This window comes from Toxorhynchites rutilus, chromosome 1, assembly GCF_029784135.1.
Source record: "Toxorhynchites rutilus septentrionalis strain SRP chromosome 1, ASM2978413v1, whole genome shotgun sequence".
Classification (NCBI taxonomy): domain Eukaryota; kingdom Metazoa; phylum Arthropoda; class Insecta; order Diptera; family Culicidae; genus Toxorhynchites; species Toxorhynchites rutilus.
In genome coordinates this window covers 63,353,520-63,370,041 of record NC_073744.1, presented here as the reverse complement: position 1 = coordinate 63,370,041, position 16,522 = coordinate 63,353,520, and the positions used below count along the sequence as shown (strand labels likewise).

Genomic DNA, 16,522 nt, shown 5'->3' with positions numbered 1-16,522 from the left:
TGAATGTTTTCTATCCATGTAACACTGTGACCAAATATGTTTCAATCAAGTGCTATTAACAGGTGGTTATCGAGTTGGCATTAACCACTGGTGGGCTTCCAGTATCGAGGAAAACTGTGGAAATATCTAATCGTTACTGAAAATAATCTGCCAGTTCCTTTGGGAATTTTCAAAATATATTCATGTGAAAGAGTTTAATTGAATGTTTTCTATCCATGTAACACTGTGACCAAATACATTTGGTTTTGTGGTTTTTCAATCAATCGCAATTAACAGGATAGCTTCAGAAGATTATTCTTCCCCATCAGTAGGATATTTCCGTATCCAATATTGTATGCGCCCGCAATCGATTATTGCTCAGTCGCCGAAAGTTCCGAGCTCAGAGAGTTCATTCCCCTCTAGTTTGCCTTCCAAATTGCCATCGTAAACCACACCTTCTCTCGATTCAATCACACACAAAAAGCATACTTAAGCGATATTCTGGTGGTGAGACACATTCATTTTTCGTGAGGACATCGACAAGACAACATCGTTGCCTAACGTGCTGGAGGAGGTGGACGGCGAAGGATCGACACATACACGCGCAGAACTCTTTCCGTTAGGATGCCATTCAGCATCGAGAAAGTTCCGGAAAGATCTAATCATTGCTGGAAAATAATCTACCAGTTCCTTTGGGAATTTTCAAAATATATTCATGTGAAAGAGTTTAATTGAATGTTTTCTATCCATGTAACACTGTGACCAAATATGTTTCAATCAAGTGCTATTAACAGGTGGTTATCGAGTTGGCATTAACCACTGGTGGGCTTCCAGTATCGAGGAAAATGTGGAAATATCTAATCGTTACTGAAAATAATCTGCCAGTTCCTTTGGGAATTTTCAAAATATATTCATGTGAAAGAGTTTAATTGAATGTTTTCTATCCATGTTACACTGTGACCAAATATGTTTCAATCAAGTGCTATTAACAGGTGGTTATCGAGTTGGCATTAACCACTGGTGGGCTTCCAGTATCGAGGAAAATGTGGAAATATCTAATCGTTACTGAAAATAATCTGCCAGTTCCTTTGGGAATTTTCAAAATATATTCATGTGAAAGAGTTTAATTGAATGTTTTCTATCCATGTTACACTGTGACCAAATATGTTTCAATCAAGTGCTATTAACAGGTGGTTATCGAGTTGGCATTAACCACTGGTGGGCTTCCAGTATCGAGGAAAATGTGGAAATATCTAATCGTTACTGAAAATAATCTGCCAGTTCCTCTGGGAATTTAAAATTACATTCATATGACAGAGTTTATTTTAATGTTTTCTATCCATGTAACACTGTGACCAAATACATTAGGTTTTGTGATTTTTCAATCAATCGCAATCAACAGGATAGCTTCTGAAGATTATTCTTCCCCATCAGTAGGATATTTCCGTATCCAATATTGGATGCATGAAACCTTATGCCTCCAACGTAACGCTCTCGTTTTCGAAGTTCTCCAAATATTCATTCATTCAGAATGAATTCAGATTCAACTTCATACAAATGATCTCTAAAACAACGATAGTCCTACGTCACCCTTGCGGTTATACCATAGATATAACCCACTTACTGTTTTTTGAGAAGTGGTTTTTCTTCAAGTTCTTACAAAATTTCTTATTCAAAAACCATAAGATCCGCAAATTTTTTGTCAGAAAATGAAATGTAGGAAATTGTTTAAATTTTTATTGAAAAAAATCACAAACAAATTTTTAGAAAATTGAAAAATTTCTGTCTGTCTGTCTGTCTGATTCTTTTGGACTTGGGAACTACTGAACCGACATAAAAATTGGTATGTAGGGGTTTTTTTGAATCGGGGAAGGTTTTTATGATAGTTCGAGACCTCTCCTCCCTACCATACAAATGAAACACATATTTCTGTATAATTCAAAAACTAATTTAGTTTTAGGGGGTACGAAATGTTTCTATGGTGAATAGACACTCCTCCCCCCTCTCTAAGGAGGGGTTGCCATACCAATGAAGCATAACTCTAGAACTAATCAAGCAAATAGAACCAAATTTGATATGTGGAGATTTTAGGAGGCAAGAAACGTTTCTAAGGGGGGTTTGATACTCCTCCCTCTCTCTCTACATAGGGGGGGTGTCTGAATAACTCGAGAATTAATCAAGCAAATGGAATCAAACTTGGCATATAGAGGTTTTAGGGATCGATAAACGTTTCGATGGTGGTTCGACACTTCTTCCCCTCTCTAAGGGGAGGCTGTCATACAAATGAAGCAAATCAAATGAAAAATTCCTGTAATTTTCCAGTAATTCCGGAAAAATTACAGATGTAGACTAGTAATGAAATTCTCTATTAGTACTTTAACTGTAGTTCATAAAACATTTAGTTACGTTAAACAATAAAATTTAAGAGCGTCTGTCGATATTTTCCAATAAATTGTTATTTTTAACGACGACTGAGAAGTGTCGTAAAAGATTTAAAAAGATTGATTTATTAATACAGTTTATAGTTATCTTGAAGGAGTCTTAAACACTAGTACAGAATAAGTCATTTTCATTTCGATTCGGATCCATTTCATGAAACTGTTCCGATTTTCCCTTTCTTTTGTGCGTTTCCACATTTTTTTCGTTTCACCTTCAGAGATTTCGCTTCTGCTTCCTGTAGCCGTTCCATTAACTTTGATTCACTTGACGAAAAAGCTTCTTTCTTTCGACTTTCCTTGTCTTTTAGATAAAGAGAATTTCAAACTCGTTTAATTAACTAGCTCAACATTTTTATTTTATTTTTTATCCCATTTGTTTGTTTGTTTAGGCTCATTAGCCTTTTAGTTGTAGCAGAGCCGGATTTTAATCGTGTACATGTCACATGTTTTTGTCGTATCTGTAAATAGCAGATTACACAGTTTCCATTTTAGGCGTAAGAGTATCCCTTCTGTTCTTCCATTCTTCAGTTAGAGCACCGGACAACGGAAAACAGTTGGTATGATCATTGTTGCGTTATAAATAGAATAACAGCCCGATGTTTCAGCAGAGCAGAGCTGTTGTATGTATGAATCGATTTATTGATTTTATTGATGTTATCCTTCCAAAGTTGAGGATGGCATCATAAAATTTTCATATAGCGCAACCGTTCTCTCCCACATGTTTTCATAACACCATTCGGTATTAATGGAAAAGCCCTATCAACGTTGGGGTTTCAACACGAAAGACAGGATACCATTTTTGGTAAAAAGTTCGCAAACCTATTCTTTTCATAAATTGTGCTTCCTAGGTTACGGATAATAGTAATATTTTCTGCAGCATACAAAATCATTTTTTCTAAAAAAAACGATGAAATTGCCAAAATTCCATGCTCCAAACTCCATATTCAGTTGACAGTCGGGGAAGAATGCCAAACAACTTTATGATTAAAGGTCGGGCTCGATTATATACAGACTTTATATATGATTCGGTTATATACAATTTTGGACTCGATTATATACAGTTTGAAAAAAAAAATCTTTTTTTTTATATTTCAAATGTGACTTATTTCAAGAAAAAAAATAACCTTTCGACGCCAAGGTGAAATTTTAGTGGTTATTACATGTACAGTGCGGTGAAAATCGTGATTTTTTGAGATTTTGCTTGAATTTTTACCAGGAATTGTTTATATCGATATTGCAGAAGAATAGAAGTTGGGTCTCAAAGAACAAATTGTAGAGCAGTTAGAGAGCTTTTTCTGAACTCTATTATATACCGGATTCGATTATATACAGAAAAAAAAATCCGATACTGTTTATAATCGAGTCCGCCCTGTATATCGTATCTCTCTTCCTGCTTCCAGGAATATATATGCCAAATGCCAGCAAAAGCAGCCAAATGTGAAAGCTGTCTACTTTTGCGCTGTTTACCCTTCGGAAACACCAAGTTCACCTACAGACAAAAGCAAACAACATATACTGAATAACCTAGAGAGTCAAACTAGTCTAATACATTGTTTTGGTATAATAAACTTTGCATTAACTAATTATCAAAATTATAATTGGCGGAATTTTTATTTTCCAAAAATGGTGACGAAATTCCCTGATATTTCCTGATTTTCCCTGGCATTGTTTGTATTCCCAGATATTCCCTGATTTTTAAGGGTCTTCAAGGTAGTCGACACTCTGAAAAATGAAACAAAATTATTCATTGTTTTAAGAACTGTTTTCTTATATTCTGATAAAATTAGATGAATAGCCAAGCAACAATTCATCCTTACGGGGTATGGCTATTAAAAAACAAGGCTGCGCGCCTGGAGGGCGCCCTAGAGGGGTGGGGGGAAAAACGAATAGTGCGTTCGGTAGCTTGAAGTGTCTGCTATAAACGTACGAAAACACGTTTTTGTCACTATAGTAGTTTGCGATCAGCAGTGGTTTGAATGAAATGTGGTTTGTAGTGCGCGTCGGAAATCGGTTGTATCCCATTCACCCGAATTCCATTCACCCGAAACACGTTTACCCGAATGTAACGCATACCCGAACGCAACGAAATGCAACGTTTACCCGAATGCGACATTTACCCGAATGGGATGTTTACCCGAATGAAGAAGGAAAAATTCCGACACATCAGTTTATGAGTTTTGTCGAAAGTCGGAAGCGGCGGCCTCTCGCAAGCAAACCTGTGTTCCACCGATTGCCCGGTTTGTTTGAAACATAGGAGACGATCCTTTAGTCAGGTCTGCATACGTTTACCTGGTGCATTACATTTGCCCGGTTAATTATGCATGTCATGCATTTTGATTGCCTGGTTGCAAACGTGATGCACCAGATAAACGTATGGCGTCCGACGCTCGTAAAGGGGCTGCGTCATCCATAAGAATGGATGGACTTAATAATACGTTATAAAACTGCATTCTTTCACTTTTCATTATTTTGAAAAGGATTTTATTTAATGCCAGTATTTCTAGAATTGTACTTCCCACGAAAAATACGTTTTGAATGGAAATGAAAGTATGAGACAAATATGATCTTTATATAACACTGATCATAATTAAATATACAAATACGAATACAAATATAGTAAAATTTGTGTATTAAGAGTGTGTCACATCAAATTGCATCACTGAAAAAACACTGTAGAAATTCGCCCAGTAGACCGATCCTTTTGAAAATTTTAGACAGTAAAATAAAAACTATTAAACAACTTTTGGCATTTTCTTTTTATTCATACTTCGAGCCCAAGCCCGTATGCTCGCACCTTCCTCTTTACCCCGTCCATAAGGTTCTGTACAATGTCAGGTTGTAGTTTTTTTTAAACAGAAATCCATTTTCTCTTGAAGTCCGCCTCCGATTTGACAACTTTTGGGTTCTTCCGGAGGGCCTGCTTCATAATCGCCCAATATTTCTCTATTGGGCGAAGCTCCGGCGCGTTGGGCGGGTTCATTTCCTTTGGCACGAAGGTGACCCCGTTGGCTTCGTACCACTCCAACACGTCCTTTGAATAGTGGCACGAAGTGAGATCCGGCCAGAAGATGGTCGGGCCCTCGTGCTGCTTCAATAGTGGTAGTAAGCGCTTTTGTAGGCACTCCTTAAGGTAAACCTGCCCGTTTACCGTGCCGGTCATCACGAAGGGGGCGCTCCGCTTTCCGCAAGAGCAGATCGCTTGCCACACCATGTACTTTTTGGCAAACTTGGATAGTTTCTGCTTGCGAATTTCCTCCGGAACGCTGAATTTTTCCTCTGCGGAGAAGAACAACAGGCCCGGCAGCTGACAAAAGTCCGCTTTGACGTAGGTTTCGTCGTCCACTACCAGGCAATGCGGCTTCGTCAGCATTTCGGTGTACAGCTTCCGGGCTCGCGTCTTCCCCACCATGTTTTGCCTTTCCTCGCGGTTAGGAGCCTTCTGAACCTTGTATGTACGCAGGCCTTCCCGCTGCTTGGTCCGCTGGACGAATGAACTTGACAAATTCAGCTTATTGGCGACATCCCGGACCGAACTTCTCGGATCACGTCTAAACTGCTTAACTACGCGCTTGTGATCTTTTTCACTGACGGAGCATCCATTTTTGCCGTTCTTCACCTTCCGGTCGATGGTTAGGTTCTCGAAGTATCGTTTTAGTACTCTGCTGACCGTGGATTGGACGATTCCCAGCATCTTACCGATGTCCCGATGTGACAACTCCGGATTCTCGAAATGAGTGCACAGGATTTACTCACGACGCTCTTTTTCGTTCGACGACATTTTTCCAAATTTACGAAAAATTGACAGTGAAGCATGGCCAACGTGATCTATACACTCTTATCTGATTATAAGCGAAAGCTGAAGATATAATTCCTAAAAATTAAATTTCTACAGCGTTTTTTCCGTGATGCAATTTGATGTGACACACCCTTTATTTGAATATATCCTTCTTTTGGGTAAGTGTCGCTTTCGGGTAGATGTTACATTTGGGTAATTGTTACATTAGGGTAACTGTCGCATTTGGGTAAATGTTACATTCGGGTAAATGTTACATTCGGGTAATTGTAGCATTCGGGTAAATGTCACATTAGGGTAAGTGTCAATTCAGGTAGATGTTACATTCGGGTAGCTGTCGCTTTCGGGTATTTGTTACATTCGGGTGAATGTCTTTCGGGTAACTGTCATTCGGGTGAGTGACGCTCCTGCCCATAACGCGCTGTCGGTGAAGCAATTTTTAGCCGATAAGGGCATTCCAGTGCTCGAACATGCCCCGTACTCGCCAGATCTAGATTTATGCGACTTTTTTCTATTCCCCAAGATAGCCATGTTGAAAGGTACCTGATTTCAGTCCGTAGAAGAGGCGAAGGAAAAAGCGGCGCGGCTTTTGAAGGGAAGCATATCGTTGTACCGTAATTTTAAAAAATATAACATTTTTTCGTAACCAGTCTCGTTATTTAATAGCCATACTTCGTACATCGGAAGAAGGAAACTGCTACAGCGAAGGAGTTTTTCTAACATCTTTTTTCATGTTTTCTTTGAAATCCTATTACTAATATTTCACTCGTAAGATTTTTGTGTGTAAACTCTCGCGAAAAGAGGAGGTTATTAGTTCCCAAAACATTTTTATTCTAATTCAAAGAGGTTGCTTTGATAATGTTTCAATTTAATTTAATTTTGTATAACTTCATTGGGCAATAAATTTGGTTTAAAGCAAATATGTAAGAAATGTGTTATTTTTTTTCTCTATTATAGTGACTTTCAACACATTTCGGCACTTTTACTTCTATTTTTGGAAGAATGTCGGGAGTGAGAATTGAACTCATGATCTCTGCGTGAGAGGTATGGATGTTACCACTACGCCAGATCGCCTCCACAAGAAATGTGTTATAAGAAAATATTATTAGGCATATTTCTATAACACATTTCTTACATATTTGCTTTGACAAAATCAAATAAAAAATAAAAAGTTTGATAAAAGAACACAGGAGCACGGACGGGATCTTGACATAGGACTGTGATTATGTGTAGTAATTGCATTTAAATTGAGTTTTCCATTGTTCAAAATCTGTATTTTTTTCTCTTCTGATACATCAAATGGATGCCCTGGAAAAACCGTTTCCTGTTTGTATTTGTATCCTTCGTTACCACGTTTTCCGGAAAATTGTTTGTAATAACTATATAGCCCTGTAAGATCGCGACTACTCAAGCTATCATAATCTGATTTACGTGGATATACCCTTTCGATCTTCTAAATGAGCAGCCATTTAAATTCATGTATTGCATTTTTACATAACCAAACAACATACTCGATATTATGACATCCTGGAACATAATTACACAAATTGTTAGTAGTGAGACCTACACGATAGAGACATAAATTGAGCACAAACTGATTGGACTACATACAATATAATATAAAATTAATGCCTATCATCGGTAAATGGAGAATAATTCGTGTTACGCATCAACTCACATTACGAGCTAACGCCCGAATTTAGGCAAAAATATTGCTCCTTGCGTCTGGGAGGAAGCGAGTGGATAGTGCAATCGAAAGAAAACATACCCAATTAATTCGTCAAATTGGTCACTTTTTTACTATATTCACTGTTCATGTTTCAAGCAAAAAAAATTGTGGATAAATTTCGTGTCTAATGATATATAACACAATATATATCGCAATAACCATTTTGAGTAATATGTGTTTGAAACCTCTTAATAAATCGTTACATTTTTCGTAGTGACCCCACTATATAGAAATCAAAGACATAGTCCTATGTCAAAAAACACTTGATTATACCTCCTACAGAATTCCAACGTACAGATAATTAACTTCTTAATCCACTCGCATTCACGAATTTTCAGGCTTGAAGGATAGTGCAGAAACATTCTTGGTAAAAGAATATCCAATATCTTTGGTAATGCAAACATTAGAAGAATGTACATATTTTCTGTACATATTACCAGCCATATGTAAAATGTATGTCAGTTGCAATACACATCCCTACCCACGATTGGTACACGATGTTGGTAACTTTGGGGATAGCCAATGTTGCCACATTGAAATCTGTATTTCCGATCTAAAAAATCCTTTTTATCTGTAGAGAAAATAAAAAAATCTGTATTTGAATCTATATTGTGAATTTTGCACCTGATAAGCCTTTTGCGTTAGATTTAAGTACGAAGTAATAATTGTATATTTGTAGTAAAGTGTATATACAGCCATTCCATGCCAAACCGATAGAGTAGTTCTCAGATTTTCGTCAAAAGTGGTAGTTTCGTTCTTTATCGCAAACTATTAGACCCGTACTTTTTTATTTTGTTGGTCAGGGTGCACATTTTCATTTTAGGGTGATCCGAAATATGTTTTTCCCCTTTTTTCCAAAAATGACATTTTTCAAAAATTCATAACTTGTGAACTACTGAACCGATTTAGACGGTCGACATATCAAATTAAAGCTTATGTCATTCTTGGAAAAATTGTACGCTTGCAAAAATTTCAGGTTTTGGTTTCGTCATTATTGATTTTATTTGTTTTTTATAGTTTTCATGGTCTCGGGACCAAGGGTGCTATATTTTTTTATATTTTTTGTGGAAAGCTGCAGATTTTTCATATAACGTATCTCGAAACCAGGAAGGTGTTTTTTTTTCGTTTTTGAGTTATGATTTTTCAAAGTTACCCGATGGTTCAAAAAATCATTTTTGCCTTTTTCCCAAAAATGACTTTTTTCAAAAAATTATAACTTTTGAATTACTGGACCGAGGTAGCCTTCCTTGAAAAAATAACACACTTGCCAATTAATTGGATTATAGTCACATACATCCAGTCTAGTCGCATAGAAGTATTGAACGAAAACTGAAAACATGTTAACTTTGAAAAATCATAACTTAAAAACGAAAAATAACACATAACATAACAAACGAAAAATAACACCTCTCTGGTATTCGGATATATTATGTGAAAAAACCTCAGCTTTCAGGAAAAAAATATAAAAAAATATGGCGCTCTTGGTCCCGAAACGATGTAAGCTATAGAAAACAAATATGATCAATAATTGCGAAAACAAAATCCATTTCTATTCATAGTGAAATATTTTTTTAAAACAAGACTAACTTATTGAAAAATGGGAAAAAAATGATTTTTCGGACCATCGGTTATCTTTGAAAAATCATAACTCAAAACCGAAAAAAACGCCTCCCTAGTTTCGAGATATGCTATGTGAAAAATGTTCAGCTTTCCAGAATAAATATAAAAAAATATAGCGCCTTTGGTCCCGAGACCATGAAAGCTATGAAAAACAAATACAATCAATAACATAGAAAACATAATTCAAATTTTGTGCAACTCTGGTATTTTTCCAAAAAAGATCAGCTAATTGGCTTTACTTTGATATGTCGATCATTTAAATCGGCTCAGTAGTTCAGATGTTATTAATTTTTGAAAAAAGTGGAAAAAATTGATTTTTCGGACCACCCTAAAATGGAAATGGTCACACTAACAAAAAAATAAAAAAATACGGGTCTAATGGTTTGCGACAAAGAACAAAATTTCCACTTCCCACGAAAATCTGATAACCACTATATCGGTTTGACATGGAATGGCTGTATATCCATATTTTTAGGCTCGTGATCGCTGGTATAGTTTGCCAGTAGTGTTCTGAATGAAATATTGTTTAATTTCGGGCCTAAAAATTTGGCGTTCACAGTTTCGGTAGCGTGACGGTTTGAAACCTTTATTATTTTTTTTGTTAATACTTAGTTAAGATTTCTTAAGCTCTTAAGCCAAATAACACGCCTTGAATGTATTCCGAGGGGCAAACTCATGAATACGCGTGACCACATCTTTTGTATCGGTGAAGAGGATAGATACTTGAACGATTGTTTCTGCAATATATTCAATGATTGCAAATGCATAGTGTGCATCCATTAACTCAATTTGTTTACATTTGTTACATAGGGTCCGTTTCAAAACTTACGGGATATGTGATATGTTAAACCAATGGCTTATACTGAGGGTTTGACATTTGTTTTCCATTTTTATCGCGTAATATGTACGAATAATTCGTTCGATAAAGAGCGGCTAATTTTTAGTCTTTACCAAAAAATCATCATATATACCATTTTTTACTGAGAGTGTGGGTATCAAAATACAGTTCCAATCCAGAGCGAAAACTAACCTCGGTGGTATGATAAATATTATGCGCCTCCAACACGTAGTCACTGCCGATCATTTTGTTGTTTTTCTTTCGTGCCCACCTCGCGGGCCCTGCTATTCTTGCTCTCTTCCACTCTTTCTTTTCCACGGAAAAAAAATACTCTTCTCTTCTCCTCCTCTCGCAACACGATCAACTTCTATAGTAAGCGAGCGGAGAGAATTATCCTATTCAAAAAAGCGCAACACTCAACACCACTCGACAGCACCACTGACACACTACGCGGTCCACTTGCGACTGAATTGGCCACGAAGCGGTCCGCGGCGATCGAGTCTTCAGCTCTTGGGTTCTCTCTCACCTGCTCGCGCTTTCGGAGTACAAGTTCGAAAAGTGTGGCACTCTGAAACCGACGCGATCGCGACGGTGGGTGTAGCCGTGGGATCTCCGGTGATAAAATCGGGAAGCCGACATTTATTGGGAAATGATTTCAACGATTTTTCCACGCTTTTTGCCGAGATGATGTAGGTTTTCAGAAAAATTGTTTTTGGTCGGGTATCAAACCGCAATTCTTCTGGTTGCATTCCTGCGCACGCACCGTCACCGTCATGTTCGAAAAATTCGCGGCTGAACACAACCACCAATACGCGAGCGTGCACACGGCGCTCGCGTTCGCGTTCGAAAGTGGCTACGCGAGAGGCTGGCGCTGTCAATATGGCTTCTCAGTGACGATCGCTCGCTCAGTAGAGGTTTCACTTCGCTGCCAAGCAGGCAAGTTTTCTTCGCAGACGGTTTTGGTGTACTGAAAGTGTATTAAGAAGGCTCGCAGTGGACCTAATTAAAGCCTACATATTTGTTTTTTTTTGTTTCCCAACCATTTGACAAGTCGCGTTTGTGGTTCAAAATAATCCGTCTCGCTGACAAACACGGGTGTGCAGATTGGAGTGCGTTCTTGGTGCTTTAGCTCCGCGAAATCGCGAATAGCAAACAACATTCCGATTGGGAGGTTCAACTTGTAAACCCCCTAACAGCTGAATGGAGTGAATTTGAAGGTTAATGCGATTGTTTGACGGTGCCAACAAAGAGCGAAAACAAATAATGCAAATAATTAAATGCAGTTTTAAGTGCAAATTACTGAAAATCCGGCTAACAATTCAAATGTGACACAAACAAATGAACGCATAGTGCGAGCATAAAACAAGCGGCGCATTATATGGTCATTTCTTGGAACGAGTCATCGCGGTAACCACAGTTGTAAAGTACACGGAGGGAAGAGCGAGAGCGAACGGGTTTTTGGTTTTTCTTTCTTATTTTGCACTCCAGAAGGAAGACACGGAGAAATTCCTCTTGGATCTGGCCATCGTCTTGTGTTCATCATCCGAAGTGTGTGGTGGTGTTTGTGAATCGAAGAAATCGGGTTCGTTGTTTCGAAGACAAATCGTTTCGTTTTTTTTTTTGGGTTGATGGAATGGAAAGCAAACGATGACTTCGTACGTTTTATTGTGAACGCGACTTGGCTGATCCGGCTAAGGTCAAATTTATGACCCCATTTCTGGGTGAGATCGCATGTTGTTTCACTATTCGATTCCGGATCAATCTATCATTCTGTCGAACCGTTGCATCAAGGATGCAGAGATAGTGCATTGGGAAGCGTGTTGTGCGTTCGGGTCGCGTAGTGAGTTTTGGAAAACAAAACTCAAGAAAAATTGGTGGATTGTAGTCGTCTTATACTGAAAATATATATCACGGACGGAGTTCTGCATTTCATTACCACCGAAACACGACTGAATCTGTGTGGTGAATTTCACAGCTGAAAAGTACATGGAGCATAACTGACCTGCATAAAAAGTAGTCTGACCAAGCAACACATAGGAGTGATCGCCTTCAAGGTTAGTGGTTTTGTCTGTTTCACCTATGAAATTTCACCCTTTTTAGCTCAATCCATCAGGTTAGGAATCACCAAACCAAACATAAAATCAAATTTCAAGAGTAAATGTACAACTTTATCATATTTTTATTTATTTATTTATTATTTTTATTTATTTATTCATTAACAAGTAACATAATACATTCGTCTTTTAATAATTGTTACAAATGGTTTTTGCGTAGAATTGGTTTCACGATTTCTAAATTTCTAAATTAAAGTAATTTTGTTTCATCATATAAATAATCATGACATATTTGTTCAGTTAAAGTACTCAATACATCTCCTCCTGAATGCTACAAGGGAATTTTCCAATGTTAAATCGTTGGGTAGTAAATTCCATTCAATCACGCCTCTAACGAAGAAAGATTTTCCATATCTAGAGGTGTTGAATCGGGGCAATTTGTATTTTCTCGATCTCCTGCTTCTGAAAGATTTCAGTATGTTGAACAAGTAACCAGGTTGTTTATTGTTAACCAGATTGAAGAGAAATAAGCAGCTTCTCATTTGGCCAATCTTGGCGAAGGGACAGCCAATTAGTCGATATCGCAGATGTGAAACACTTGAAAATCTACTCAAGTTGAAAACGTAGCGAACACAACTGTTGAGTGCAACTCGTAATCTAGACAAAGCAAAGGACGAAACATCGAAAAGAAGGAAGTCACACGCAATGAAATGAGGAAACAGTAAGCTTTTGAACAATTTTATCTTGATATCCACGCTAAGTAAAGAACAAGCAAGGTTAAGTATTTTCAACCCAGCAAATATTTTGCCACATTGCCTCAGAATAAATTTATCAAAGGAAAAATTTTCTTGGATCGTCACTCCAAGACTGGTGGCTTGCTCTTTGAATTCAATAGTTGTATTGTTAAAAATTAAATTTGGTTTTATCCCATTATTAACTCTGTTGTTATTAATAAAAACAGCATTCGTTTTTTTCATATTAATAGTTAACCTGTTTTTATAGGACCATTCATAGACTCTGGCTAAATCAGAATTCATTTTCTCCGAAATATCGGTAGCTTCGGTACCATCAAGATTTTCAACATTGCGGTTTTCGCACTGTGCTTTGGGCGATAACCCGATTGATAATTATTGAGAAGCTTGTAACGCTGAACATATTGATATATTTGAAACTTCAACAAACGTTCGAAAACTTTGGATAAAGCAGAATACTTATCGGTCGTAGGTTTTCGATTGTGTTACAGGAGGATTTCTTTTTAATGGGAATAATTTTTGATGGAAACATTGATCAGGAAAATTGTTTGATAATATAATTGAATTAAAAATGTGGGTGACTGGTTTCACGACTAGTGGACATATTAATTTCAAAAATTTCAATGGAAGTAAATCAAGTCCAACTGCATTTGATTTTATATGATACATTGCATTTAATACATCGACCTCGCTGACACTATTAAAATTAAATTCGTTCTCGAAGTTCTGCTGCTCATTTCGACTTTCAATATAATTTTCATTCGATGTATTGGGGAGGCTGAAATTTCTAGCAAAACAAACATTGATTTCATCAGGACTGAAACCGTTAATAAAACAGGATTTCGCTTTACCAACACCCATTGATTTTAATCTTTTCCATAATTGCTGTACTGGTAATTTAGAATCAAGATGCAACGTGAAAAAATGTTTCTTCGTGTCACGGATAAGTTTGTCAACTTTATTGCGTAGCCGTTTAAATAATCTACGATCATCGGTGAGCTTCGAGTTTTTCCAGACATTGTAAGCCAGGTCGCGATCAATCATTGCTCTCATTATTGTGCGATTAAACCAGGATTTGTTCGTCTTACGTGATTTAACTGTACGGGTGGGGATAAAAACATCGTGAAGAACTGTCATTGAAGAGTTAAAAAATTCTAAGAGATGATTCGAATCAGTTGATTGATAAAAACTGGACCATTCAAGTTGATTATAAGCATTGAACAAACCTTCCACGTCCATGGAGTTGTAATCACGAAAAGAAATATATTGGTCACACAGGTCACACATCATAACTAGATAAAGCTTGGATAATTTAGAAATGGGACGGAAACGGAAAACTTGTGATTGAAAGGTGAGGTGAGAACATGTAAAGGGTGATCAATTAGCGACTTGCCTTTTTTGTGTCTTCGTGTGAATGCTCGCTTAAATTATTTTAATGATCTGTCAATGTCAAAATCAACATTTTCATCATGGTGAAGTAGGGGAACTGGGAGTAAGAGCGGCATCCCTTGAATTTTACTAGAAAGTTTTATTTAACTATGTTTTTGAACACTGTACATGTTAGTATTTATTATCTAAGACGTTTTAAATCAAATCCAACCCACCATGATTCGTAACATGCTAAAATATTAATCAAAAGATGATGTACAACCGGTAATATTTCGGTTGTGGAATTTAATTTTTCATTCTTGAACGAAATTCTTTTTCGATGTTCTACAGTTTGTCTCCTGGATTGTTAACTCCTTAAAAAATGTATGTTGTTGGGGTAATACCGTCATCCTATGAGTGGAGTAAGCCCGGCATGGTTTCCAGTCAGTTGAAGGTTATTGGGACATATAGGGTTGGGGAAAAAGAAATGTCGTATTTCTGATCGAAATTTGACGCTTTATTTAAAATTACTTAAAATTATCCAATTTAAGTCAAATATGCGCCGTTTTGTTCGCAAACTTGTTGCCATTTAGAAGGCAACTTCATTATCCCCCCCTTATAAAACCCCTCTCCTTATTTGCAAAAAAAAAACTCAGACAGCCAGTTTTCGCAAGCCTCTTTTGAGGTTAACTTAGTATCACCAAGAGCGTTTTGCATGGACCGGAAGAGATGATAATCACTTGGAGCTAGGTCCGGACTATACGGTGGGTGCAATAGGACATCCCATCCGAGCTCCCGTAGCTTCTGGCGGGTCATCAAAGATGTGTTAGACCGAGCGTTGTCCTGGTGGAAAACAACACCATTCCTATTGATCATTTCTGGCCGCTTTTGGTCAATCGCATGCTTCAAATGATCAAGCTGCTCACAGTAGAGAACCGAGTTGAGGGTCTGGCCATAGTTGAGCAGCTCATAGTGGATGATTCCCTTCCAATCCCACCAAACACACAGAAAAACCTTCCTGGTCGTCAATCCATTTGCAAATGGTCCCAAACGGTTTTATGGTCTATACCCAGTTCCTGGCCAATCGAGCGAGTGCTCACATGCCGGTCTACTTGGATGATTTCAACGATTTTATCGGTTTCCACGACGATTGGCCTACCAGTACAGGGTGTATCTTCGACAGCCACTACACCAGAACGAAATCGATCAAACAAACGCTGTGCTGTGCGAATCGTTACAGTATCGGATCCATAAACTACACGAATTTTTTCGGCCGCTTTCGTTGCAGTTTTACCTCGCAGGTAGTAAAAACGTAAAATATGGCGAATTTCTTGCTTGGTGGACTCCATCTTTTACGCGCTATAACTTGAGACTGAAAAGGACAATCATAACACTGTCAAAACGACACTTGTAGCACAGATTGTCGTCTTTAAATAGCCGTATAGTATGGACCGATGCGGTACAACACAAGATATTTTTAAGTGTTGCCATATATTGACAATATACGACATTTCTTTTTCCCCAAACCAAATATTCCATCTATTTCAGAAGCCTCGCAGCTCCCAAGGAAATCGAATTCTGAGAGTGGGTCCCAGGGGAACCTCGCCCTTGCAAAAGAGGCTATCGTTGGTGGCTTTTCTGTCAAACGTGCTTCCAAGACTTTGGAATACCAAGGTCTACATCACGTTTATTAAATCACGTTTTATTAAACAGGATTACAGGATCACGTTTTATTAAAGTTGGTAAGCTCGAAACTAGGCCCTAGATTCCATCGAACTGGTGATTGAATCGTGGTGTGGTTCCTTTTCCACTTTCGAACAAAAATCAATTTCGTTAGCGCCAACATCAAATGAACTAACAACACTTAGCTAATTGTAGAACATATGGGAATTAAATTTTCCGAATTTTCCGATTTTTCTCTCCGCTATATTGATCTACGGGAAGAGACGAA

General features: G+C 37.6%; 2 protein-coding genes across 3 annotated transcripts in view; one reads left to right on the top strand and one right to left on the bottom strand.

The window, feature by feature from the left end:
• The window catches only part of LOC129768373 (ATP-binding cassette sub-family G member 5), a 51,330-nt gene extending 40,411 nt beyond the window's left edge, over positions 1-10,919 (bottom strand). Inside the window, exon 1 of the mRNA XM_055769985.1 lies at positions 10,590-10,919. Within this exon, the coding sequence (XP_055625960.1) occupies positions 10,590-10,643 (54 nt within the window). The 5' untranslated portion in view covers positions 10,644-10,919. The remainder of the gene's footprint in view (positions 1-10,589) is intronic.
• A 397-nt stretch (positions 10,920-11,316) lies between these two features.
• LOC129768340 (ATP-binding cassette sub-family G member 8) overlaps positions 11,317-16,522 on the top strand; it is a 175,425-nt gene continuing 170,219 nt past the window's right edge. For both annotated transcript variants that reach the window (XM_055769930.1, XM_055769921.1), the window contains exon 1: positions 11,317-12,451. The gene's annotated coding sequence lies outside the window, so the exon portion shown is untranslated. The remainder of the gene's footprint in view (positions 12,452-16,522) is intronic.